Source organism: Pimephales promelas, chromosome 21, assembly GCF_988280905.1.
Source record: "Pimephales promelas chromosome 21, fPimPro1.hap1.1, whole genome shotgun sequence".
NCBI lineage: Eukaryota > Metazoa > Chordata > Actinopteri > Cypriniformes > Leuciscidae > Pimephales > Pimephales promelas.
The window spans coordinates 8,271,356-8,296,918 of record NC_142789.1 but is presented as its reverse complement, the minus strand read 5'-3'; the positions used below and the strand labels follow the sequence as shown (position 1 = coordinate 8,296,918).

Here is a 25,563-nt window from a genome sequence, read left to right as displayed (position 1 = left end):
CAGTGTTCGTTTCTTAGTGGAAAAACATCCACTTAATGATTGGTTAATTAATTTGAATATCCTATACTCTAAATAATCTAAATTAGAAACTTTAACTGCCAGTAGGTGGTGGTAACTGTCTGTAAAAATCAATGAGTCATTCATCTTTTGATTTATTCAAACAGCTGATTCATTCAGGAATGAAGTAAATGTCTCTTCATGAATGGGCCATTGAAGCATTGGTTCACGCGATTGAGAATCATGATTTTTTTGTTTGGAATAAAGATCACGATTCTCTCACGATTCTGAAAAGCTTTATTATTTTAAAGGGTCATGAAACCCCCCTCTTTCAGCTCAAGTCTAGCTCAAAATCTTTTTGAAAAATGCAACTGAAATGGGCGTGGCTAGCTGTGAGAAGAAGGGAGGGAGTGGGTGTTGTATGACCATCACTGTCACTGTCCCATGCATTTCGACTGTCACTAAAAAGCAATGGTAAAACGTGAGGAAATGCTAGATTTTTATATAGCTGGCAAAGTTAAAGTCTTATGAAGTACACTGACACTTTATTATCGTCCTTTCAAAAGTAACTGAATGTCCTACTACAAATATTAGCCTACAGTAATCGTAATTCTAATTAAAACATATTAATGTAGGCTACATGTATATTTATAATGTCATTATAAAATATATGGTGGTTTATATAGACACTATAAATACATTTTGGAAAAAAATTATTAATTTTCCGCTTAAAAAAAAACGTTCCGTGCATAGTCATAGACAGTAAAAGAAAGTGCATAGTCTATGCGCCCTCTGAACCCTCATAATAAATGACTTCTCATTTTACACACACACACACACACACACACACCTCTGAAGGGATAGAAAGTCCTCGGGATACCGCATCACTCGCAAGGCGCAACTTGGATTAGTTGTCAACAAGGCGAAGTCCATCATTCTCCACTTGTCGCAGCTCTCTCGCGAAAACGTTCGCGGCACACACTATAGTTTGGATCAGGTTTAGACGTGTCCGTGTTTGATGGCAAACCAACCGTCCAGAGCCAGAGTCTAGCCCTGGCAGCATCTTGGGGAACACATTCAACGCACTTGGACTTTGCACCATGAAAACAAATAGTTTGCGTCCCATGATTGCCTCTCTCATCTCGTGATATCACAGTTTGTCATGTCTGTCGTTGGAAAGATCCACTTGGTGTCATGAATAATTAAGAGGCCGTGTCTTCTCATAGGATAACACCAATGAGTCATCAACGCACTGTGCAGTGCACTGCCACGTCACCCGCTACAGTGAAGATTTTAAACCCGGAAGACGAAAAAAGCGGAAAAAAACTCAAATTTAACCATTTTAACCTTATTATTAAATCTAACAGATGCTAACATGGTCTTCAATGGTGTTCAACACACATACCTCTGTTATAATCTCAGAAAATTTGGTTTGGGGTTTCATGACCCTTTAATGATGGACAAAACTTGAGCATTAGGTTACCAAACAAGATAAACAAGAAATCAAATAAGATAATTCTCTTTGCTTCAGTCAAATTTAAACTAATGCAGTAAACAAAAAGAATGCAATACTTAAATAAATAAAAAATGATAATCAAACAGTGACAATATTCAAAGGTATTATTCCAGGCTAGACCTATTAAAGATTCTTATCAAGAAACAGTAGCCTATCAAACATTTTTGGGTATGTTGTTGCGATGAAAATCATTGCTTTTATAGACGTTTGTTTCATCTGGCTGCTGGTACTTTGTGATTGAGCAGTTTTGTTTTTAACCATCTCATACTGTAGTATGTGATGACGTTTTAGGTGATTTAACAGATTGGTGGTTTTACCCTTTGGTGTAGAAACGATGTAAACCGCTTGCAATGTATGGTTTGCTGAGCAGCATCATCTGGTTTGAAACCAAAAAAAGCCCACATTTCAGAAAAAGACAATCTTTTCTATACTAAAACAACGTCAGGATCATCACCAGACCTATACTTGCACTTTGCTCTGCAACAATCATTCTTCTGCTCTGCTAGTTCCCTTTCGTAGTCACTTTGAGTTACGTCAAAAGTGATGGAGAATGGGGGTTTCGCATAGAAAGCCAATCCTCTTCGAGTATTTAACAACGAGCCAATGGCATGCAATGCCTTGGGGCTGCGGAAATTTGCATAGTGTACTCCGCCCTACTCCGTGAGTATAAAAGGAGGAAGTGAACGCAACCGCAGTATGTTTTCGCTTCGGAGCCAAGAGAATTCTTCACTCCTCAAGCCATTCTCACTGATTCAAGACTCTTCGAGACGAGCGTCCTCTTCAGTGTTGGTGTGATGGCGGTACCCAGCGAGACCCTGCATTGCCTGCGATCTGAGCAGTGGTCTGCCAGACTTTGCGCTTCTCCCTGGTCGCCTCAGCGCTGAAAGAGTGAATTTCCTCCTCTCTAAGTGAAAGAGCTGCACGCGGTACGTCTTTTTAAAGACGACTCGCCCGTGTTCTTCTGGGTGCGTTCGTTTCATGTCATTTTCTGATGGTCGCGATCGCTGCTCTGTGTGCCTGGGAATGTGCACGAGGGGAGGACGGACCAAGCGAACTGCGAGCCTGCCGCCTACCTTGCTCTTAAACGGGTCACGGAAGCGGTCACTCGCTCCCTTGGTCAGGTGATGCCCACCGCTGTGGTCCAGGAGTATCATCTAAATGTTTAGATGGACTGCCCAGCACTTCTCGACCGCCTAGGAGCAGACGAAGGCGGGTTTACACTCTGCCCCGACGGCCAGCTGCTGCCTCCACCCAGCCGTCGGCTCAGACGCCTCCGCCCGCTCGCCGCCGAGGACGCCCCCCTGCGGCTCCCTTCCCTCCCACGCGGCCCCAGCAGCAGCCTTCAGCCGGTTCGCGTTGTGGAGGAGGCCACAGGTAAGCGTCTCAGCCCCCTCAGGCCGTGTGCCCCGCTAACGCCAGGCGAAGCGATGTTCCTGAGGCGGGCCGCTCAGTGATAGTGTCATGGTTTTTCTCAGGAGGCGGTAGCAGGGCCCCTCCTTCCCCCGGTGGAGGGCCGGTGAAGAATCTTTTTGTTCTAGCTAGCTCCTTGAGCTGGTTGAGGAAAGCTGACACTATCATTGAGCACACAGACTGGAATGAGCGCGCACGACGTCCAGTGCGTCGCCCCGTTCATTCCTCTCTGTCTCTGAGGGTGCGGATGGGAGCATGTATCGTCCCCCGACTACACCACTCCCCTCCCCCTCTCCGCCAGACCCCCGGCAGAACAGACCCCCGTGGAACGCTGGTCCTTCCCTGGTCTCTTCTGTCGGGGAACAGGGCTCGACTGTGCATCCGCACAGGGTAACTCCTGTGCGCATGCCGGTCTCCCTGTAACGCTGCCCCTCCGGGGGGACGTCTGTGGTTCGCATGACTCCACTGGTTCAGTTCCTGGGAGCCCGGCTAGAGCTCCCCGACCTGTCCCGCTGTGTCATCAGAACGATCAGTTTCGGCTACGCGACTCAGTTCGCGAGGTCTCCTCCCCGCTTTAGGGGAGTTCACTCCACGGTGGTCGGTGGCAATGCCCCGGTCATGAGAGCGGAGATTGCGACCCTGCTGGCGAAGGGTGCAATCGAGACGGTACCTCCAGCCGAGGTGAGGTCCGGGTCTACAGCCCATACTTCACTGTCCCCAGAAGACCGGTGGGTTACGACCGATCCTGGATCTGCGCATTTTGAACCGTACTCTCCATCGACTACCGTTCAAAATGCTCACAGCCAAACGCATTTTCTAATGCGTTCGGCCTCAGGATTGGTTTGCAGCGATCGACCTGAAGGACGCATACTTTCATGTCTTCATATTGCCTCGACGCAGACCGTTCTCGGTTTGCCTCGAGGCCAGGCATCAGTACACGGTTCTCCCTTTCGGGTTAGCTCTGTCACCTCGCGTCTTCACAAAGATTGTAGAGGCAGCCCTTGTTCCCCTTCGCGAACACGGGGTTCTTCCTGATTTATCTCGACGACTGGCTGATACTGGCTCACTCTCGAGAACGGGTTTGCGAACACAGAGACCTGGTGCTCCGGTACCTAGCCTATCTGGGCCTTCGGGTCAACCGGGAAAAGAGCAAACTTTGCGCCGTGCAGAGGATCTCTTTTCTCGGCATGGAGATAGACTCGGTCGCCATGTCCGCGCAGCTCACGAGCGAGCGTGCGCACCCACTGCTGACTTGTCTTCGACAGTTCGAGGGCAAGAGTGCGGTTCCACTGAAACTGTTTCAGAGGCTCCTGGGGCATATGGCATCCGCAGCCGCGGCAACGCCGCTCGGTTTGCTTCATATGAGACCGCTTCAGCTGTGGCTTCGCGATCGAGTCCCGAGGTGGGCATGGCATCGCGGTTCGCTCCGAGTTCCAGTGACTCCAGTGTGCCGCCGAACCTTCTTCCCGTGGTCGAACCTCAGCTTTTTGCGGGCCGGTGTCCCTCTTCAGCGAGTTTCCAGGCATCTCGTTGTCTCCACGGATGCATCTACCACGGGTTGGGGTGCCATGTGCAATGGGCATGCAGCCGCGGGCTCCTGGACAGGACCCCAGCGCCTCATGCACATCAATTGCCTCGAGCTGCTGGCAGTACGCCTGACCCTGCACTGCTTTCGAGCGTTGCTCAGGGGTCAACACGTACTTGTCCGTTCAGACAACACGACTGCAGTAGCGTACATCAACCACCAGGGGGGTCTACGCTCACGCCGGTTGTCGCAGCTCGCCCGCCACCTCTTGTTATGGAGTCAGAAGCACCTGAGGTCCCTTCGTGCAGTTACATTCCAGGAGACCGGAACTTGGCAGCCGACGAGCTGTCACGGGTCCGCCCTATCTCCGGCGAATGGCGACTCCATCCCCAGGTGGTCCAGCTGATTTGGGACCAGTTCGGGGAGGCACAGATAGATCTGTTCGCCTCCCGGGACTCATCCCACTGCGCCCAGTTTTATTCCCTGACCGACGGTTCGCTCGGCACAGATGCACTGGCGCACAGCTGGCCGCGGGGCCCACGCAAGTATGCGTTTCCCCCAGTGAGCCTTCTTGCACGGGTGTTGTGCAAGATCAAGGAGGACGAGGAGCAGGTCTTGCTGGTAGCCTCCTATTGGCCCACCAAGACATGGTTTTCCGAACTCATGCTCCTCGCGACAGCACCTCCTTGGCCTATTCCTCTGAGACAAGATCTACTCACTCAGAGACGGGGCACTCTGTGGCAGGTTTGAGTTCGCTGCCACCTGCGGTGGCGGCAACCATCACTTCCGCTAGAGCGTTGTCCACGAGACACCTTTATGCGTTGAAGTGGAACCTCTTCGTCAGCTGGTGCTCTTCGCGTGAGAAGACCCCCGGAGATGTTCGATCAGTGTCGTGCTTTCCTTCCTGCAAGAAGGGTTGGAGCGCAGGCTGTCGCCCTCCACCCTTAAGGTTTACGTCGCGGCCATTGCCGCCTCTCATGAAGCAGTAGAAGGTAAGTCCTTAGGGAAGCACGACCTGGTCATCAGGTTCCTGAGGGGAGCGAGGAGGCTACATCTGCCTCGTCCTCCCCTCGTACCCTCTTGGGACCTCTCGGTAGTTCTAAGTGCTCTGCAGAGGCCTCCCTTTGAGCCTTTGCAATCGGTAGAGTTAAAGTTTCTGTCCATGAAGACAGCACTCCTGGTTGCATTGGCCTCCATCAAGAGGGTGGGGGACCTGCACGCATTCTCCGTTGACGAAGCGTGCCTGGAGTTCGGGCCGGCTTACTCTCACGTGATCCTGAGACCCCGGCCTGGATACGTGCCCAAGGTTCCCACCACTCCCTTCCGGAACCAGGTGGTGAACCTGCAAGCGCTGCCCCTGGAGGAGGCAGACCCAGCCTTGGCACTGCTCTGTCCAGTACGTGCTCTCCGCACCTACGTAGACAGAACGCGGTGTTTCAGGACCTCAGACCAGCTCTTTGTCTGTCATGGGGGGAGCCAGAAGGGAAGGGCTCTCTCAAAGCAACGGCTGTCTCACTGGATAGTAGACGCCATTGCTTTGTCTTACCAGCAGCAAGGCCATCCGTGCCCCCTTGGTGTGACGGCCCATTCCACTCGGAGTGTGGCCTCCTCTTGGGCTCTAGCGCACGGCGCCTCGCTAACAGACATCTGCAGAGCTGCAGGCTGGGCGACACCCAACACCTTCGCAAGATTCTACAATCTGCGAATTGAGCCAGTGTCCTCCCACGTACTCGCTTCCGCCAGTACTGGACCCGCTTAGGTGTCTTCGCTTGCTCGCCATTCCACTCCTCGGACTGGATAAGTGCGATATCTTCTCAGCGTCTTCCATTAAAGCCTTGAGTCCTCCAGCACCGACAATGCGGGCACCACTGCTATTGCTCTGGATGCCGGCTAGGTGCCTCCATGTGCACGGTTCCCGATGGTAACTGTCTCATGTGTATTATCCACTGTAAGCCTCTCTGAGCATCCACTGTAAGCCTCTCTGAGCTCTCCTTGGCAAGCCATCTGCCACCCCTGGAGTTAAATTCTAGTAGCCACCTGCGGTTGGTGCTCCAGTGATCTCCATATGCGTCCTATACGGCCATATGTGTATTTGTAAGTCATCCTTCGGTAGGCATCTGGTAGCATGTCCCTCCCGGGATATGTTTCCCAGTGTACCTTGGTAATCCTGTGTCAAAGTAGGACCCCCCCCCCCAAAAAAAAAAAAGGTAAGGTTCAGGGGTCCAGACTTTCGCAGGGCATTGGAAGACAGCTTGAAGATGGCGTGATGGCACTGACCCCCATTCTCCGTCACTTTTGACGTAACTCGAAGTGACTACGAAAGGGAACGTCTTGGTTACGGATGTAACCCTCGTTCCCTGAATAGGGAACGGAGACGTTACGTCTCCCTGCCACTTCTGCTGTACCGCTGGGTAGACGCCGAGTTCAGTCTTGGCTCCTCAGCGAAGACATACTGCGGTTGCGTTCACTTCCTCCTTTTATACTCACGGAGTAGGGCGGAGTACGCTATGCAAATTTCCGCAGCCCCAAGGCATTGCATGCCATTGGCTCGTTGTTAAATACTCGAAGAGGATTGGCTTTCTATGCGAAACCCCCATTCTCCGTCACTTTTGACGTAACGTCTCCATTCCCTACTCAGGGAACGAGGGTTACATCCGTAACCGAGACGTTTCTTCTCAAGTCTTGACATGTTTATCAACTGTCACAGGCATTGTTATTGTGATGCAACTAGCACACGCACATCTGGCTTTTGCAATACCCGATGTGACGTTAATGCACCATCGCGTCCGCTGTGAGTTATGGCGCATTATCTCATTGAATATCATTGGCAGAATCATTGAAATACAAGATTAAGATTGAATGGGGAGTTGAGTCGAGATTGTGCTCTTTTAACAATTAATCATATTAATTGAACTGTTATATAAAATCAGTATCACATTTGCATTTGTGCTGTTCAGGACAAAAACAGGACTCATGTGATTTTGCGCTCATTACTCTTGTGATATTGCTTAACTAAATCATTTGATACGTATAAATATGAGACAAAAACTCATACAGGAATATTCTTGCCCTGATATCTTTCATTTTAGGGGCATTCTAACTGCATTCTATTATACAATTAGGTTATATTATACAGTGAGTTGTTGCTCTGCTTCATGTTTGTCATCAATCAACTGTATGATTAATGGAAAATGACCTGCGTAGGTCTGTGGCAGGACATGTGCATCAAATTGTTTTTATCAATTTTATCAAACGTTAAATTGACAGCCCTTTATTGAAGCGGTTTATTTAAACCTCCAGGGCTTGGAAACTATCTAACTACTGTCTTTTCACCCATTTGCATTAAGCTTTGTGTCTTTAGAAACCCAGTCATATTTTTGAATGGTCATGGTTTATTCCCTTATTTTCCCCTGAGATGGGAGAAATAAGGATTAAAGTGTTTTACTTCCTGCTTATCGTGACGTAAAAATCGTCATTTTGCGTCACGATAAGCAGGAAGTCATATTTCATTAAAATCTTTAGAACTACATGCATTAGCTCATTTTTATTCAAGGGTGTTGGACCCACTCTGGCGCTGGGTGGATTGCTGTTGCCTGTACTCTCGCTGCGTGCTACGGCCTACAGACACAGCCCGTCTGCTGCAGAGAATTTCAGCGATGACAATTTCTCCTGGAGGAAATCTCTGAATCAGACGAGCACATGGGCATTTGTGTTGTGATGGTTTAGCCTGACTAAACATCCAGGTATCATGCAGTAATTCACCAAACAGAAATAAAATACAAATGAGGAGTAATTCACTAATGAGTTTGCCAATGTAACGTTAACAGGGTTTGTTGTTGTGGGAAGAAGGAGGCAGGAACCGGCGAACATTTAAGCATTTTAATAGTAAAATGAACAAATACAAAACGAAAGTATAAGCCAGCAGCCCCTCATTGGCGACTGCTGTAACGTTAAGGCCTGTACACACCGGGACGAATATCAGCGTGCGTTATTCGTCAGCGTTTTTCAACGCGTTTTTTGTGTTCACACCCAAGCGCTTTTCGCTGACGATGAGCCGAGTGAACATGCAAATTCATTCCCTGACATTAGATGGCGCTTAATGTAAAACAGAAATAATAATAGAATACTATACTAGGGTGATCATATTCATGTCTCAATGTTTTATTATGACAGATAGAAAAAAACAAATGAAATAATGATAGAAATAATGTCTTCTGTATTAGAAAAATATATAAATAATAAATGCCTCCAAATGTAAAAAAAAAAATAGCTCTCACACACTTACAAAAACGAACTAACAAAATCTATTCATATCTTTAGTTTTTATTCTCTTTATCTTGTTTTTCTTCCTCGACCACCTTGTTTGCCCATCTATATTTTGCTGTAGGACTGATCTTTTCCAGCAGTTTTTTTGAGAACCAGGACATTTTCATCACTTAAAAACAGTCAGGACAGGACGTGGAAACAGGACATGTGTAACGCACAGTTGAGATGTTGCCCAGAGATAAAAACATAGCAGTTGTCGGATGAACAGATGCACGAGAGACGAGAGTTGTCGTATTTCCCCGCGTTTAATAAAACCACTCAAACGTCACACTCCTCCTCATACACGGGGATCGAGCGAGAAAAAAAAACACAAACAAACATCTGGTCACAATAGAAAATAAAATAAAAGAAAGAATAGAAAGAGTCGGCAGAGCGGTTCTCCTCTCCTCACTTGTCAAAATCTAACTGACATTACGCACATATGCGCAGTTCTCATCTCAACTCAGATTTCTATAAAGCACAAAGTGACCGCTTTACATATGTCCCGGGAAAACAGGACTGTTGGTCACCCTATACTATACTATTATTACAGAAATACTAATATAAATATTATCTTATAGCTCTTTATTCTCCGAGACCAGCAGCTCAACATGATTCATCTTGCCCAATGCCCATAGGTATCTTGTCTCTTCTTCGCCGTATGTGTGCTCGGCAAGACCGTTTTGTGTTTGAGCGCCCTCAAGTTGTGTTTTACTGTAACTTCACAAGTACCAGACACGTGAGCAAACCCGCCAATCTCGTTGGTCGGACAGGTTTTGACGCGGCGCGTCAAACCAAAAAAACGAACCCGAGGCGTTTTTTAAAAAATGACGCTTTTACGCGTGGCGTTTTTCGCGTCAGTGTGAACACTCACATTGGCGCCCATTGTTTAGTCACGAGGCGTTAAACGTCGACGAATAACGCGCGCGAAATTCGTCCCGGTGTGAACAGGCCTTTACACACAACAGAAACAAAACACAACATAAAATCAGGCCTGTTTCTCTCTCGATCTGCCGTCGTCGCTCCCCGTTTTATGCTTTCGTTTCTCCGTGAGAGACGCAAGACCGGCGCGCGCCTCACAGGTGTCTTTCATTATCAGTCTCTGTTATAACTCACGCCACCGGCCTCGCACGGAGCGCAGGCCTCACATGGAGCTCCGTCCTCTTAAGTTACATCCCTCGCCCTCGATCATCCTGCTCGCCACAGCCAACTAGACATTTTGTGTGAAATTAATTTCAAACTCCGGTGACAGCTAATGTTAGCCTTGTAGACGGAAGAGTGAATTCTCTGTTTGCGCTGTTCCCATAGACAGGTTGTTCCGGATTAGTGGGTGTAGCTTGCGGAGCTGTGCATTGTGGGACATGTACGTAGTTTTTTTTCATATATAGGCGCCCCTTGGTTATTTTCTGTCTTTTCTCGGTCAAGAGGGCACCAAATTAAAAAAAATTCTTTTACATTTCGACTACATATACGATCCACTTTCAATAAAGATTAATGTTGCAATGGGTGAAATGCTCCTTTAATAAACACAGATAACACAGATACCAGTTACTACTCTGCTATATTGATTATGTTCTATGGTTGTGTGGATCATCCTAGAGGAAGCAGTTCAAGAGAGAGAAATTCCAGAGTCCATTCCAGTGCGAGAAAGTCCCTGAGCCCACTCCATCACGGCTCCTGCCCCTGAGCCCACTCCAGTGTCGGCTCCAGTCCCTGAGCACACTCCAGAGTCCGCCCCAGTCTATGAGTCTATACGAGAACTCCCCCCATACCATCAGGTAATGCTCAGGGGTTCAGCCAAGTGTTCTCTCCATAATTCAGCCAAGTCCACTCATTTCCCCTATCTTATTCAGGAGCATGCTCAGATCCCCAAACAAGCCAGGAGTTCACTCAGATCTCAGCGACTTGTTGTGAGTTCGCACTTGCTCTAGAGATCAACCTAGAATCCTCCTCCTCGTTGAACACCAGCCTAACTCCAGCACAAAAGGGGAGGCTAAGAAGGAAGAGATCAACCTTTCATCACTCTGATACAATCCCTGAGCACAGTCCAGTGTTGGCTCCAGCCCCTGACCATAGTCCTTTGTCAGCCCCAGCCCCTGACCATAGACCAGTGATGGCTCCAGCCCCTGAACAGTGTCCAGTAATGGCTCCAGACCCTGACCAGTGTCCAGTGATGGCTCCAGCTCCTGACCAGAATCCAGTGATGGCTCCAGCCCCTGACCAGAGTCCAGTGATGACTCCAGTCAGCTTCAGCCCCACGGTTCAGTCCTGAGCCCATTCTTGTCCTAGAGCCCAGCCCAGAGTGTGCTCTCATCATAGAGCTCAGCATAGTGACTTCTGCCATCAGATTCCTCAACCAACATGGCCACCATGGCAGAGTTCCCCACTATCCTGGATTATCCTTGAGTTTCCTGCCTGTCTAGATGAGTCCATTGAGGTTCCCCAGTTTATTGTATTCCCTGAAGTGACCACAGAGGTCATCCCTATATTTCTGGTCTGTTCAGATGTGACCACGTAGGCCGTTCCTGAGGAGGTTTCCTTTTTGCCCTGATGCGACTAAGAAGGTCTTACTTGAGTTTCCTGCTTGACTAGATGTGACTATGGAGGTTGTTCCCAAGTTTCCTGTTTGTCCTGTGTCCTGTTTGCTGCTAAGAAGGTCATACCCAAATTTCCAGTTTGCCTTGATGTAGCCACAGAGGTTGTCCTATGTCCACAAAGGGTAAATCAAAGTTCCTTCATCACGGTCACAGAGGCTGATCAAAGTCCCCTTGCCAAGGCCACATAGGCCGATTAAGGTCCCATTGTCGCAGCCTTGATGGTTGCCCTTGAACTCTGTTTGTCTTTGTTTCATTAGGTCTGTCAAAATCAGCCCTTCAGACATCAGCAAGCCAGCTGGCACTCCAGACGCCCTTCTTCCAGCCGGCACTCCAGACATCAGCAAGCCAGTCGGCACTCCAGACACTCGGCTTACTACTGACACTCCACACGTTCTCAAGATTGTCAACCATCCAGATGTTATCAAGCCTGTCACCCATCCAGACGTTCTCTAGCCAGCTGCCCTTCCAGATGATCTCAAGCCTACTTCCCTTCCAGACATGAAGCCAGCTAATCCTACTGATGGTCTCTAGCCAAGTGATCTGCCTGGGGTTAGGTTTGTCTGCTCTGACAAGGTGGTCTTTGTCTCTGCCTTTGGAGGTTTTCAGCTCCACTGTGGGGATCTACTGTTCTGCCAGCTTCACCTTGGGAGTCTTCAACTCCGCCCAGCATCATGGACCTTCTGCTCTGGATTCTACTCTTGCTTATCCTGTCCTGGCTCAGTTGGATTTATTTTGGCACAAGGTCGCACCTTCCTGGAGGGTTTAGTCCTGTCACAATCCTCAGTCACCAGCCCAGTCACCACATAATGACATTTCCCACTTCCCAGCATCCCTTCTGATTCCCGCCTGCAGTCAGCCATCATCACACCTACCACTGATTATCACCTCATCAAGACAAGCACTCACCTTGCATAACCTCATTGTTTGGTCTCGTTGAACACTAAGCATGTTTACTTACCTGTTGACATATACCAAGCTACTTACCCAACTACCTTCCTGTGATACTTACCACAATCCTGTCTTTTCTTATCTTCCGTCTTCCACCTTCAGTCATCATCAGTCATCTTCAGTCCTCTTCAGTCTCCAGCCATCCAGTTTGCATCAGTCTGCACCTATATAATATTAAAGATGAACTGAACTGAAAAATATCGACGTTGAAAACGTGTTGTTTATGACAATTAAAAGTAAATTACACTAAACATTTAAAAAAAAAAAAATGAATATAGCTTTTTTTAAGCAACGCAAAACTGCGCTTGTTAGCGCTGGCAATTTCGATGACGTCACTGGCATGGTAGGACCCGCGGAGCGCCATAGACAACAGCTGTGGTCCTGTATACACAGACGAAAATGAGCACTTTTAATAGCGTAGGCTACTGGCAGTTCACTTTATGGGCGAGGGTGCATTTAGGAAGGAGAATCCCATCCTCTACAGTGAACTATACATCAGGGATCTTTTCCCCCTCACCCGAATATCAAGGATTCAAGTAACGTTAACGTGATGCGTTGAACTTGTAACTTGTGTAAATAAAACATTTCATGCATTGTCAGACATTTCATGTACTCATTGACGAAAGTACACATCTCTAAATAGTGTGTCGCTAAAAAATCTGTTTCCTCAGCCATGTCATTTAGCCTCAGATTGTTTACAAGCTACGGCTGTTCTGCTGGTGCGGGTAGGGTACGCAGTGGCTTACCATGCCAGTGACGTAGTCGAATGTTGAAATCCAACATGGCGGCGCCCGTGTAACAAAAACAACACTTTCAATGTACAATTTTATCCCTTTTAACAAATTCTGCCATTTTAAAATTTGTACCAATGAGAATAAATAAAATACATCTGTTATATCACCTTTTCTCAAATTTCAGTTCAGTTCATCTTTAAGAACTGTTATTCACAGTTAAGAGTTTGCAGCTATTTAATAGACTCAGTCTCCCACCTGATTGCATCATTTGTTTCCTGCACTTACCTGCAAATAAACACCCTTTGTGGAAGATACCTTTGTGTTACATCCTTCTGTTTGACTTTTGAATAATAAAATATAAAAGTGTAATTGTTAAGCAATGTTTTAAAAGATGTATTAGCCTTTTATAGAATTTTTACCACTGCATTTCTGAGCATTTTTTCTCTTTTTTATTTTTTATGAAAGCCTCTGCTCTCAAATTCTCCATTCAGATGGAGTTCATTATTGTGCTCCGCAAAAAAACTCTGAAACCTCTGGATGTTCATTTTTCAGGGAATTTCAAGGCCGGATTTTTGTACCCATGCAAATGAATGCGGCATATTGTTGGAAGGGTTTCATCGTCGTAGCACACATTGATGAAATCTGAAGTCTAGCACTGGAGTGGGGTTGCGCATGAGTTTGGATGGAGATGGTTGTTAGGCAGGTTGTAGTTTTGAGTCAGGAACTGTCTGCTGATATGGCAAGGGAGTGTGTGAGCCATTTTCTACGGAGCTAGAAAATGTCTGGCTTATTTGGACAAGATTCAAGAGCCCTGAGTTTGTGCCATTGCCTTGTGTGTTTTGACCTTTTTGTCTGTCAAGTGTGTTCATGTATTATAGCTTCAGACTTCCAGCAACCCCGAGCATTCAATATTAGTCTAGGGCCTGTCTAAATCTCACAAATTTACAGAGAGTTTGGAAAGTTACTCAAAATAAGTCATTAGTATTACTAATTACTAATTACTTTTCTAGTTTTTCATGGGAATACTTTCACATTACTCTTCACTGTCGCTGCAAAAGTGGCTTGCTCCAGAATCACTTAATTACTATAAGTTACTTGATTGCTCAGTTTACGTCAACAGTGCCTACTAAAAATGAATTCAGAATCCATAGAACCTTTTTATCCCTTTTTTATTTTCTTCACACTAGGATAAAAAAAGTTTTTTTTTTCTATGACATAGATGAGAAAACCCTCTTTACCGTTTTTTTAAGAGTGTATTTGGTGTTCTGAAAATTGGCCATCATGTTTGAGTAAAAAGGAGAAAGTGCAATGCCTATGTTCCTAAACACTAGAAGAACTATCAGGAAGTCTGTGAGGAAGTCTGTGTGTAGCGCTTGTTTCCCTGTATATTCTTAAGGATACGCTCATTACAAACGAGTGGCTGCAGTTTATTTTCAACAGTATGAGAGGTACATTTCAGCTTGAATTTTATTTTAGCTGTCATAATATAATGCAGTCAGTGCAAAAAGGCTGTTTTTGAAAGATGCAGCAAGGGCATCACAAACTATACTGGACCCGAAAGCAAACTCACAGTTCACGGCTCGAAGCAAAGCATTGTTTCTTATTTCATATGCAAAGAAGCATTTACATTTTAGAAGCACAGCAGGAAAAAAAATAAAATAAAAACGGTCAATATAATGTCAAGGATCACAGAGAGGGTGGAAAATGCTCATTCATATGATCAACAACGAAATATTTTAGTTGCCAATGAATTCTCAGATGATTTAAAATTATACAACTTTTTTTAATAAATTGATCTTGGAGACTGAGACCGACAGCTATCAGAGACTGTTAGATTAGATTTTCTCATGTCCACAGACAAATATAACATTATTATTAGAAAAATCTAAAAATGTCCAAATTCTGTAGGTCATTGGATAAATGCATGGACTTAAAGCGATAGTTGATGCAAAACTGAAAATTTTGTCATCAATGAGGTTGGATTAAATTGTTCCATTAATATGGCTTACTTTTTGTCCTTTCTGTTTTTTGTTTTGTTTTGTTTGCTTGGACTTTCAATGGATGGAAATGTTATGAGATGACATTGAACAAATCTTTGTATTCTGAAAATGAACTTAATAAGAATGAAGTCTTATTGGTTATTATTGAATACTGTGTTGAAAGAATAACATTTAAAACCAAAAAAAAAAAAAAAAATGGACCGATTTATAAAGACTTGTTTTCACTTGGTTCCTCGCACAATACTATGTAATGACCTCAAACAATTATATCATAGTGCATCATTTGTAAACTAATACGTTTTGATGTTTGCATCATCATATACTGTAACCAGCTCCATATGTGTAGTTTTTCCATGTAGTAGACTTGCTCGGAAGCTCACCCGGTAAAAGTGTGATGCAAGTCATATGAGACTCAAGTCTTGATAAAAGAGCTCAAAGACTTGTAGAAGCAAGCTAAACTGTCATGGTTGCTTCAGCAAATCTGGTTTGATAATGTTTGCTGCTGTTTGTTTACAATATCAAGTATGTTAAGGAAATGTCGCCACAGGTACATTTTTCCAATGAGCCTGAGTCGATTTCTTTAGAATGCCAAGCTGTGAATAGTTGTGTGCTGGAGAACGTTGCTCTGTTGTTAGACTTCATTTTTCACAACCACAACCAGCACTCAGTAGAACATTAACAATGGCAATTTCCAGCACCTCACCGCATCTTATTGTAAAACACGCTGACAAAAATGAAAACTCCTGTTGAAGATGCGTCCTCTGCATTAGACACACCTGGCTTATTTCATGTCCCCACCATCCCTGCCATAAATGATGCGTAAGGCCTATCTAAAAAGAATATCTCCAAAATTGACTCAAAACAAGGTAACAAAAACAAATTTCGTAAACATCTACTGTAACTGTCGCAAACTCTGGCAAATATTGATGCATCACCTGCAGCCAGTGTTGACTTATTGTGGGCATTTTTTCTTCACCTACTGCCTGAACAATAAGTCTTACTTGAATTTGCGGAAAAATGGAAGGCGGCAATGAGCAAAAGAACTGAGTTCAATGCACTTAAAATCTCTCTCCATCTGTGCCAGAACAACAGATCAATGCCTGGCTTATTGAGTTACAGCTGGGATAATGTTTCTGCTTGAAAAGCATGCAGCATTTGTAGTGGAGAAACATCACAGTCACATCAGAGGAACAGAAAAAAAAAATGTTGATTCAGAAGCAGATTCAGAACAATATTGATCAAATTCTGGAGACTGTCACCAAAATACATGTATTGTTTGTTTATACAGCTGCACGCCTGTCCTTTTCTCATCTGAACTACTGTCATTATCCAATCTTGCTTTGTTTGGACTGGATTTATTTGTATGAACCAGTTGACAGACACTAAGGCCCTTCTTTAGATTAAAATTTTGTTTTGGATTCAAAGCTTGATAGTATCTCTCATGTAAAATGACTAAAATATTATTATACACAGAAATATACAAGTTTTTTTGACGTTATTAAATATGAATTAAAATAATAATGGTATTAAATTGAAAACACCTTACAGATACAGCTTACATCATACAGAAAATTACATAAAATAAAATATATTTATCAAATGATCCTTGGAATTTATGACTATCAAGTACCCAATGAAATGCACCAATTAGTTAGAATAATATGCAAATCAGATAATTAAAGAGAAAGGCTAACCTTTCCTAAAACTCAATAAACTGGTGTGGTTTGATCATAAGTGTTGGAGTATGTCATGCTGATATCAAAAGAACTGTCTGAGCCCCCCTAGAAGGAAAGTTGTAAAGGCTTATGAATCTGGAAGGGATTTAAAGCTCTTTCCAAGATATTTGAAGTCCACTATTGTAGGTAATCTACAAATAATGGTTTCAGACCACTGGCAATCTGTCCAGGCTGGTCTGTCACACCATTCATCCCAAGAGCAAATGTGCAAGATGTTTCAGGATGTCTTAAAAGAACTGCAGGGTGTCATCAAGGGATCAGCTCCAGGAACAGTCAGTGTGAATGTGCTACTGTTGTGGAAGAGAAATACGTCATTTTAAAGACCGCTGGATTTATCAAAAGCCTTACACTATAATTGGAATCATAATTATTAATCATACTGGATCATACTAATAATTAGTTTTGCAGTGTTTTAAATTAACTGGTGTTGCTTGCCTGAATCATTGGTTTTAATTCATAAAATATAATGGAAAATGAATTGGTCATTTTAGAGGTAGGATTTAGTAATCTGTGATTTGTAATACCATGGAACTTTAAATTTAGAGTCTTTTATCATGTGAACTGAGCAGTTGCAGTGAACCCATACTTCAAAGTCAACTACATAGTGCTTTATTTGAAAGAAATGACAAGGGAGAAATGCCGAATAGATTATGATGTGTTAAACTCAAAGTGTGGTTCAGATACAGATTCCAGATGGATTCCTGTACTCGAAACACATGGCTTTGATTTATGCCAAGAAATGGTTTAGGTGTCATGCAAAGTACTGTTTTGATTTAGGACTTTTTTCCAGAAATTACTCAAATTGATTACTTATAGTTTGCACAAAATAATAATGTGTTTAAAATATTTTTGGAATGAAGAGGCCTCACTAAAATTATATGGTAACGCTTCCTTTTACAGTCCTGTTACCCATGTACTTATAATATTAATTACATTTCCTGGGTAATTACTAGGTACTAACTCTGAATCTACCCCTAAACCTACTCCTAAGCCATGTACTTAGATATATATGCCAGTACTTTCTATGTAAGTACACTGTAAGTACTGCACTCTAAAAGGAAGCGTTACCAAATTGTATATAGTATGAGGCCCCATTTACACGAAGGGAAAACGCAGATACTTCTCTGCGGTTTGGCCTCTCATTTACACGAAAACCCCATTTTTATCACAGAAAATGATTATTTCTAAAAACTCCTGCCAAAGTGGAGATTTCTGAAAACGCCGGTTATGTGTTGTCATGTCAACTGGGATAAACAGCGTTTTAGGTTCTCTCTTGTCGATTCTGAGGATTCTGATGGCTTTATCCTTCTCCCTACACTGCCGCCCATAGGTTTGGCATAGATAAGATGGCGCTCGACGGCATATTTATGCGGGTGTGTGAACGATGTTATTATTGAAAACGGAGATGGGGAAAATATTTGTTTCTTTAAATACCCGGCTTTGTGTAAACGTGGCCTGAGTTGACATATCTCCAAAATGCAGCACCTGATTCAATCAAACCTAATTCAACTCATCAGCTCATAATCACACGAACATGTGTTTATGAGTTGCGCACAGAATCAGGTGTGTTTTTTTTATTCTGGAGACAAAGAAAATGTGCAGTGTTGGGGGTCCTCCAGGACAGGTTTGAGAACTACTGAGTTAGAGCATCCTTTATTTCATCCAAATAATTTGACATTTCACAATAAAAATTTGGTTAAAAATAAACAATATATGATCAATATGCAAATTGATTGATTTTGATTGTTAAACATGTTCACCAATATACGTATAAACAATATGAAACAATAAATCAACACATAATATACAATTATTCCAATATACAGTCATTCAAAGTTTTTACTCAATTCAGTGAAATATAGTTTGAACTGACTCATGGAAATGAATTATACTTATCAGGTAGTACTATTGAAGCTTAAATGAAAGATGCTATTAAAACCTCTCTGTCTTAATACTAGTGTAATTCACTTTTTTTTTTAAAGAAATATACTGGACAAATTCACTACGTTGCTTAACTTTTTATTGTCCACAGCAATCATGTCATCATCAAGACAATTTTTTTGTGTGAAAACAAGGACAATCTTATGTATTTAATTTGTGACTTGTTCTGCAGGAGGAAGATATCCTTGACCTCCTGGAGCAGTGTGAACTGGATGATGAGAAACTGTTGGGAAAAACCTCTAAACAGAAAGGTCCTAAGGTAGATAAACTCTTTTTTTTTAATCTAAAGAAACTTAAAGTAATTACATTTGCCAACTATATATATGTGCGTTTTTTATTTATTTTTTAATTTTTTTATTTTTACATGGCAAATCCTTTTTAAGCAAGTTGCATTGCATTCAAGGTATACATCTTTTCAGTTCATGCATTCCTTGGAAATCAAAACCATGACCATGGCAATGCTTTCATCATGCTCTACTGTTTGAGCTACAGGAATGCTTTGTGTACTTTTATGAGGTAAAACATCTTTAAAGGAATAGTTCACTTTAAAATGAAAATGCTGTCATCTTTTACTCATCCTCAAGTTGTTTCAACCCTGTATGAATGTCTTTCTTCTGCTGAACACAGAGGAAGATATTTCGGTAAGATAAGAATGTCGGTAACCAAACAGTTGATGGCAGCCCATTCTCACCCCCAAAGGCGTCACCTAACTGACGCCTTTGGAAGCATTTTGACCATGCTTCAATATCTGACGCTTTAGGCGCCCTTTAGTGTCAGTTAGATGACGCCCTAGGATCGCGTGTAACCCTACCCCCAACCCAGACCTAAACCTTACCGCGTCATCTAACTGACGCTAACTGACGTCAAATATTGAAGCATGGTCAAAGGTGACGCCTTGGGGTGAGAATGCGTTGTTGATGGACCCTATTGACTTCCATAGTATTTTTTCCTACTACGGAAATCAATGGGGTCCATCAACTGTTTAGTTCCCGACATTCTTCAAAATATCTTACTTTGTGTTCAGCAGAATAAAGACATATAGTTCATACAGTTTTGAGACAACTTGAGGGTGAGTAAAAGATGACAAAATTTTCATTTTTCTATTATGAAAACTATTACTTTAAGATGCAATGAATTGTGTATCCCATCATAATTATCTGTAACAATTAAATGCAAAATTGTTTGATAGTACAATACTCTCAATCATGAAAAGAAGTACGAAGTACAGTATAGTTTATTGTGTATACACAATATAATTTAATTTGTCCTAAAGTGCACCGTCCAGCAAAGGCAATAACTACACCAACACTGGAACTGAAAATTGATTTTTCTGATTGAGTTTTCATGCTCAGTTTTCTCTTAATCTGACTGCAGTTTAGCACTGTCTCTCACTGGACAGATCATAGTCTGAGCAACCAATTCATAACTTCACAAAACAAGCTGTTTCTGCTTTTGAATTTGTACAGCAGCCTATGCTATTGCTATATCTCAGAGCTCATGATAGGTCTGTCTTGAAAGTTTTTTTTACAATTCTATATATAGATGGAGAAAATGTATGGGATTAGTACTTGTGGTACCTGACTATCGAAAATATCACAATGCAAAATATAACCCCATCACCGCCCCCCCCCCCCATTTTAGTTTGGGGTGAAATAGTTTTCATGAGATTCACTAGGGATGTTACAGACAGTTACAGACACTGTTTGGCATGAAATGATATTAATTGGTTCACTTTTGACTTAGCAGAATGAACGTTTCATTTCAGCAGTATCTGCTCTGATTGATTGGAACACTCTAACTGTGCCATTATGTGGTCATTTGGTATAATCTGACAAGGCAGAAATTAAGCAATTTAAATAGTCCCTAGCAGTTCATCTTAAAAAGCAGGAACTCTCTGTGTTCTTTCAAAACTGTTGGAGATTACATTCAAAGTGTTAATTTAGACAGACCTTTGAGCCAAATTGAAGTTGAAAAGGTGAAATTAGTGCATTCAGGAAGCTAATAGTCAGTGGATCCCAAGTGTTGGACAGATATTCAATTTGTTGTTCAATACTTCTTGAAGGACATAATAGATTAGTTCCCCTGACATACAATGCATGTGTTTCAGACCAAATGAACATGTTTCTGCTGTGACATTAATCAAGACTTCAAGAAAATCAAGACAGAGTTCGCTAGGCATGCATCACCGCCACCCTTACATTCTTTCAACAATGGCAAGTGTTAATTGGTCTCGGGCTGAAAGCTGCAGAACTGACATTTTTCTAGGATCTTCTCTCATCATCTCTCCCCGTGGATGTGTTTGTGTGATTGTTTGCCTGTAGGTCCTGTCATCCATGCCTGAGAGCAGCCCGACACCCAGAGGGCACAGAGACCCTGAAGACTCTTCGGCCAGCTGCAGCGACAGCAGCTCTGGTTCTGACGCTGATGGAGAAGACGAGAGTAGCAGCATCACGCAGGAGAAACTCAATCGCCCCGAACGCTCCAGTGAGTTCCTCCCCTTGGGCCTGTGAAAGAAAGTGCTCTGGGAACCTCTATTAAGTCCTTTCCACAGAAATGGTGCTGGTTCTCTTTTTCTCTAAATGGTTCCAGTGCAATCGAAATGGTTCTATAAGAGAGGGTAATGTAAAGTTTAAAATTTGCGCATGACATTAAGTTCTCAGCAGACAACAACAACAACTGCTGATAGAAATGCAAAACAAAACTAGATCGCTGTCATTATAATCAAGAAATCTGTTCACACAGGAAACTGTCAAGGCTGTGCCACGTGTTTCAAGTGTCTTAGTGACGTTGCTGCAGTTCTTCTGTATTTAGTCTGTCTCAGTTTCTTCATGTAAACAGAGATGCTGCGTCCCAATTCGCATACTATCTGTCCTAAATAGTATTCGAAAATAGAATTAGTGCGTCCCAAACCATAATATGTTGAAATGAGTGTTTCAAAGATACCCGGATGGTCTACTTTTTCCGGCCAGAATCCGAAGTGTAGATCGATGCACACTCTAACGGCTGATATTGCCCACAACCCATTGCGCGTTGGACGAGGATTCGGTTAGAGAACTACAAACACGAGTAAAAAGTGTTAAAAAAAACTACAGACACAGAGGTAGCGCGAGTCCCGCGGTTATGTAGAGAGGTTTAGATAAAGAGGTTTGAGTGATCAATTATCACTATCTAACCTAACGAAAATAATTTATTCAATGTTCTCCACATTATATTGCATCTGCAGCTGCATTGTGAGCTTTTGTAAGGATACGTTAGCCATTACTTTTTAAATGCATCATTATATTCAAATAGCAAAACACGAGGAAAGTATCCGCATTATAGACCCACGATTGGCAGATGAACGTGCTCCCGAAACGGTAGGAAAGCAAATTAGATTGAATGGAGGATTTTAACTGTGACAAGATGATTGACAGGGCAGTTTATGGTGACAGGATGCACGCAGCACGCGACAGAGCTGTCCGTTAAAGATGACGTGATAGTACGTCCCAAAGCTTGCCTACTCTTTTGCTACACACTCAAAAGTATGTACTTTTTCTTCACAAAAAGAGTACATACTTTTAGGGTGTAGTATAAGTAAGCGAATTGGGATGCAGGGATAGACTCGATGATGGCGAGATCAGATCTCCGTGTGGAGCACCGGCTGATGTCAGACTGCTTGTACATACAAAAATATCACTGGATTATTACAATTAATGGCAAAATGAACGTTTGGAAATGTGATACTGATATTTCCTACTGGCACACTAGAGCAAAAGATATAAATAACTAGGTTGAAACTGTTTTCCTTCTGGATAAAAATATTAACGTGCCTAAGACTTTTGCACATGATTGTTGTTTTTTACGATTCTTTGATGCATAGAAAGTTCAAAAGAACAGCATTTAATTTTTTATTGCAATTTTTTTTCACTTTTGATCAATTTAATGCATCCCTGCTGAATAAAAATATTCATTTCTTACAAAAAAAATCTAACTTATTTTTTACAGCTTTTGAAGAATGAATTAATTACAAAATGAATGTACAAATCTTTTTGCTTTGATAACATAAAATGTAACATCCCCCAAAATGTGGAATTCTCTATATTTTTCCATCACATGCTGCGTTTGATGCAGCTGTTAGAAGTTAATTAATTTGATTGCAATCAATTTACAGATGATTGCAAATAAAATAATTTCATTTCAGCATTATTTGACAGTTGCATCAAACATTTCCAGTGTAGAAAACTTCAATGATTGTAATGGGAGTGATCTAGTTTTGTTTTGTTCAGCCTTGCCAGACTGAGTTGTTGTTTTGAGAACTTTACTTGATCTAACTAATGGACTTCTGACGTTATCTGTTCCTAGTTTTAGTCCAGGTTTTAGGGGTCTGCTCGGTGGAAAAGCTATTTGTCACCTGTGGGCTGGGACTATTAGGGTAGACTTGGAGGTTCTGGGATGTTTTTCTGCTGAGCTGCTTTTATATGTGCTATCTGTCCCTCGATGGTTTCCAGATGACTGTGAGAGCTGCTTATGGCTTAAACTTTTAAGCAGCCTTTTGTCTTGCCAGACATATTAAATGTTCAGTGCCGTTTGCAGAGTCTGAGCTAAATTACAGATGTAAATCTACTATAATGCATTTGTTTACCTAATTAATACACGAAACAGAGAAAATCCATCTTTTTTAATTAGGGTCACAGTATTCGCTGGCCCAGTGCTGTGGCTCTTAATTTGACTGGCTGAATGCAGCAGGTGATGTGGTGAGAGGTCCCCCGGCTCTCATGCCATGCAGCTTTAATGAGCTTTTCTGATGTTTCAGTTCGCTGGTTTAAAGGGAGACTGGTCGCTCAGCTTGGGGAAAGCACAGGTTGGGTATAAGTTCAGAGAAGCACTTCTGGCATCCATCCATCCATCCATCCTTGCTGATTTTTTTAAAGAGTTTTTTTAGACTATTATATATTATTATACTATTATATATATATATATATATATATATATATATATATATATATATATATATATATATATATATATATACCAAACTATGATGAGGGAACAGGGTTTAATAATTTAGATTGAATTCATTCATTAATAGAATTCAACAACATTATTTTCACTTCCCACCATGCACTGTGCAAGGTACAGAGTTGTGCACAAAATATGGGACACAGCTTGATCATTAAAATAGGTATTAATTAACAATACTTTTCACACAATTATTTATAACAGCTTATGTCAAAATTGTTTTGTTTGATTATTAGATACAGATAAAAAATGTATTAGACAGTATTTAGAAATTGTCCAGCAGTGATAGGACAGGCCAAAATTATAGATTTTGTGTTAGATAATAATATGCAATTGTTCAATAATGGAAAACCAGTTTGTATTCTGTTTTGGAAAGTGCCATAGATTGTGCAGTTTATTGATTATTCGTGCCTGACACAGTTGAAGCCATGACTTTTCCATTAGCCACTAAAATTGGGACAAAGAAGCAAGCTGCCAGGTTATTTGGTGATTGGGTTGCTGCCAAAGGGGGCATTAGGCCATTCTGGGGTGACATTGTTTGCCCCACACTACCCTGGGGCCATCTGCGATTTTCCGCGTTAAGCTGCTATAATACCCCTTTTGGCAACTTCTTCCCTCAAGATTCATGGATGAAGCGGCCATGCCGCTGGCCAGTTCACAAACTGGAGGTCATTCAAAATCGTAGATTTGCTGTATGCGTGTTTCAATTCGCTGTCCACCCTGAGTTGGAAACCTGACAGGCCTGCAGGATGATCACATGGTGCAGTGATTATTAAGGGTTTTTTTTTTTGTTTGTTTTTTAACAGATTTAGTATATGTTTGACTGGATTTCATTGGTGACCCAGGAAGGTGTGTGAATGTATGTGTCTTAAATTGAAGTCAAATGCTTTGGTTCTTTGTTTTAGGTCGCGTTCATTGGAAACCTACCCCTAAACCAATACGAGGTCCTTCCTGCTCCCCCAATCTTTCTGGGCTCATCCGCCGCTCCATGTCCTGTCCACGCTCCATATCCGCTCTGACTGCGCAGTCCCCTACCAACGAGACCAGACAGCCGAAAACAGCCACTCACATGGCTAATGCATCGCCTGCAGCCTCTCAAACAGCAGCCGTCATGACACAGATGACCCCAGGTCGACCCCACTCAGCTTCTCGCTCCCATTCGCTCAGTCGCAACAGTTCCACCAACAGAGTTCCACACAGCAACAGTCTAGGTGCCATTCATCCCAATACGGCAAGTATCGGTTCTCTCTGTCACACATAGGGAATTTTATTATTTTTATTATATATTGCTCATTCTATGTATACAGTATATGTGCTGCCAATCCACATGAAAGGAATACCCTGTCAAAAGATTACATTGATCTGAATTTTCAGTATACAACTAGAGCACTATGTGGAATTTAATATATAATAATAAAGCAAGGACCTGCACTGATCTGACCTTCCATTTCCATCTTGATGAATAAACCAGAAGTTCAAGGGTTAATTTACACTCCAAGAAAAAAAAAAAAAAAAAACATAAAATAAAATATATTTTGCATGAAGAAAATTAACCTGATTTTTGATTTTTACATTGTGACATAATATTCATGACAGTTAAGCACTTTTCCCCATAAATTCTCAAGTTTCCAGCTCTCCGTGTTTCCACTGTTATACGGTAGAGTTAATATGTGCTGATTTAAATACAGTATTTCAAAAATTAGAATTTTAATAAAATTAAAAATTAAGAATAATAATAATTAACTAACAATTAAATCTATGCACACTGAAATAATGATAATTTACAAAAAAAATAAAATAAATAAGATTGTGGATGAATGTGAGTTGGGTATTTCATAATTGTTTTCACATATTTA

General features: G+C 42.5%; 1 protein-coding gene across 2 annotated transcripts in view; it reads left to right on the top strand.

The window, feature by feature from the left end:
* The window catches only part of ttll7 (tubulin tyrosine ligase-like family, member 7), a 166,435-nt gene that overhangs the window by 115,866 nt on the left and 25,006 nt on the right, over window positions 1–25,563 (top strand). For both annotated transcript variants that reach the window (XM_039653633.2, XM_039653632.2), the window contains exons 14-16: window positions 18,882–18,968; window positions 21,031–21,193; window positions 24,613–24,938. In XM_039653633.2, the coding sequence (XP_039509567.2) occupies window positions 18,882–18,968; window positions 21,031–21,193; window positions 24,613–24,938 (576 nt within the window). The remainder of the gene's footprint in view (window positions 1–18,881; window positions 18,969–21,030; window positions 21,194–24,612; window positions 24,939–25,563) is intronic.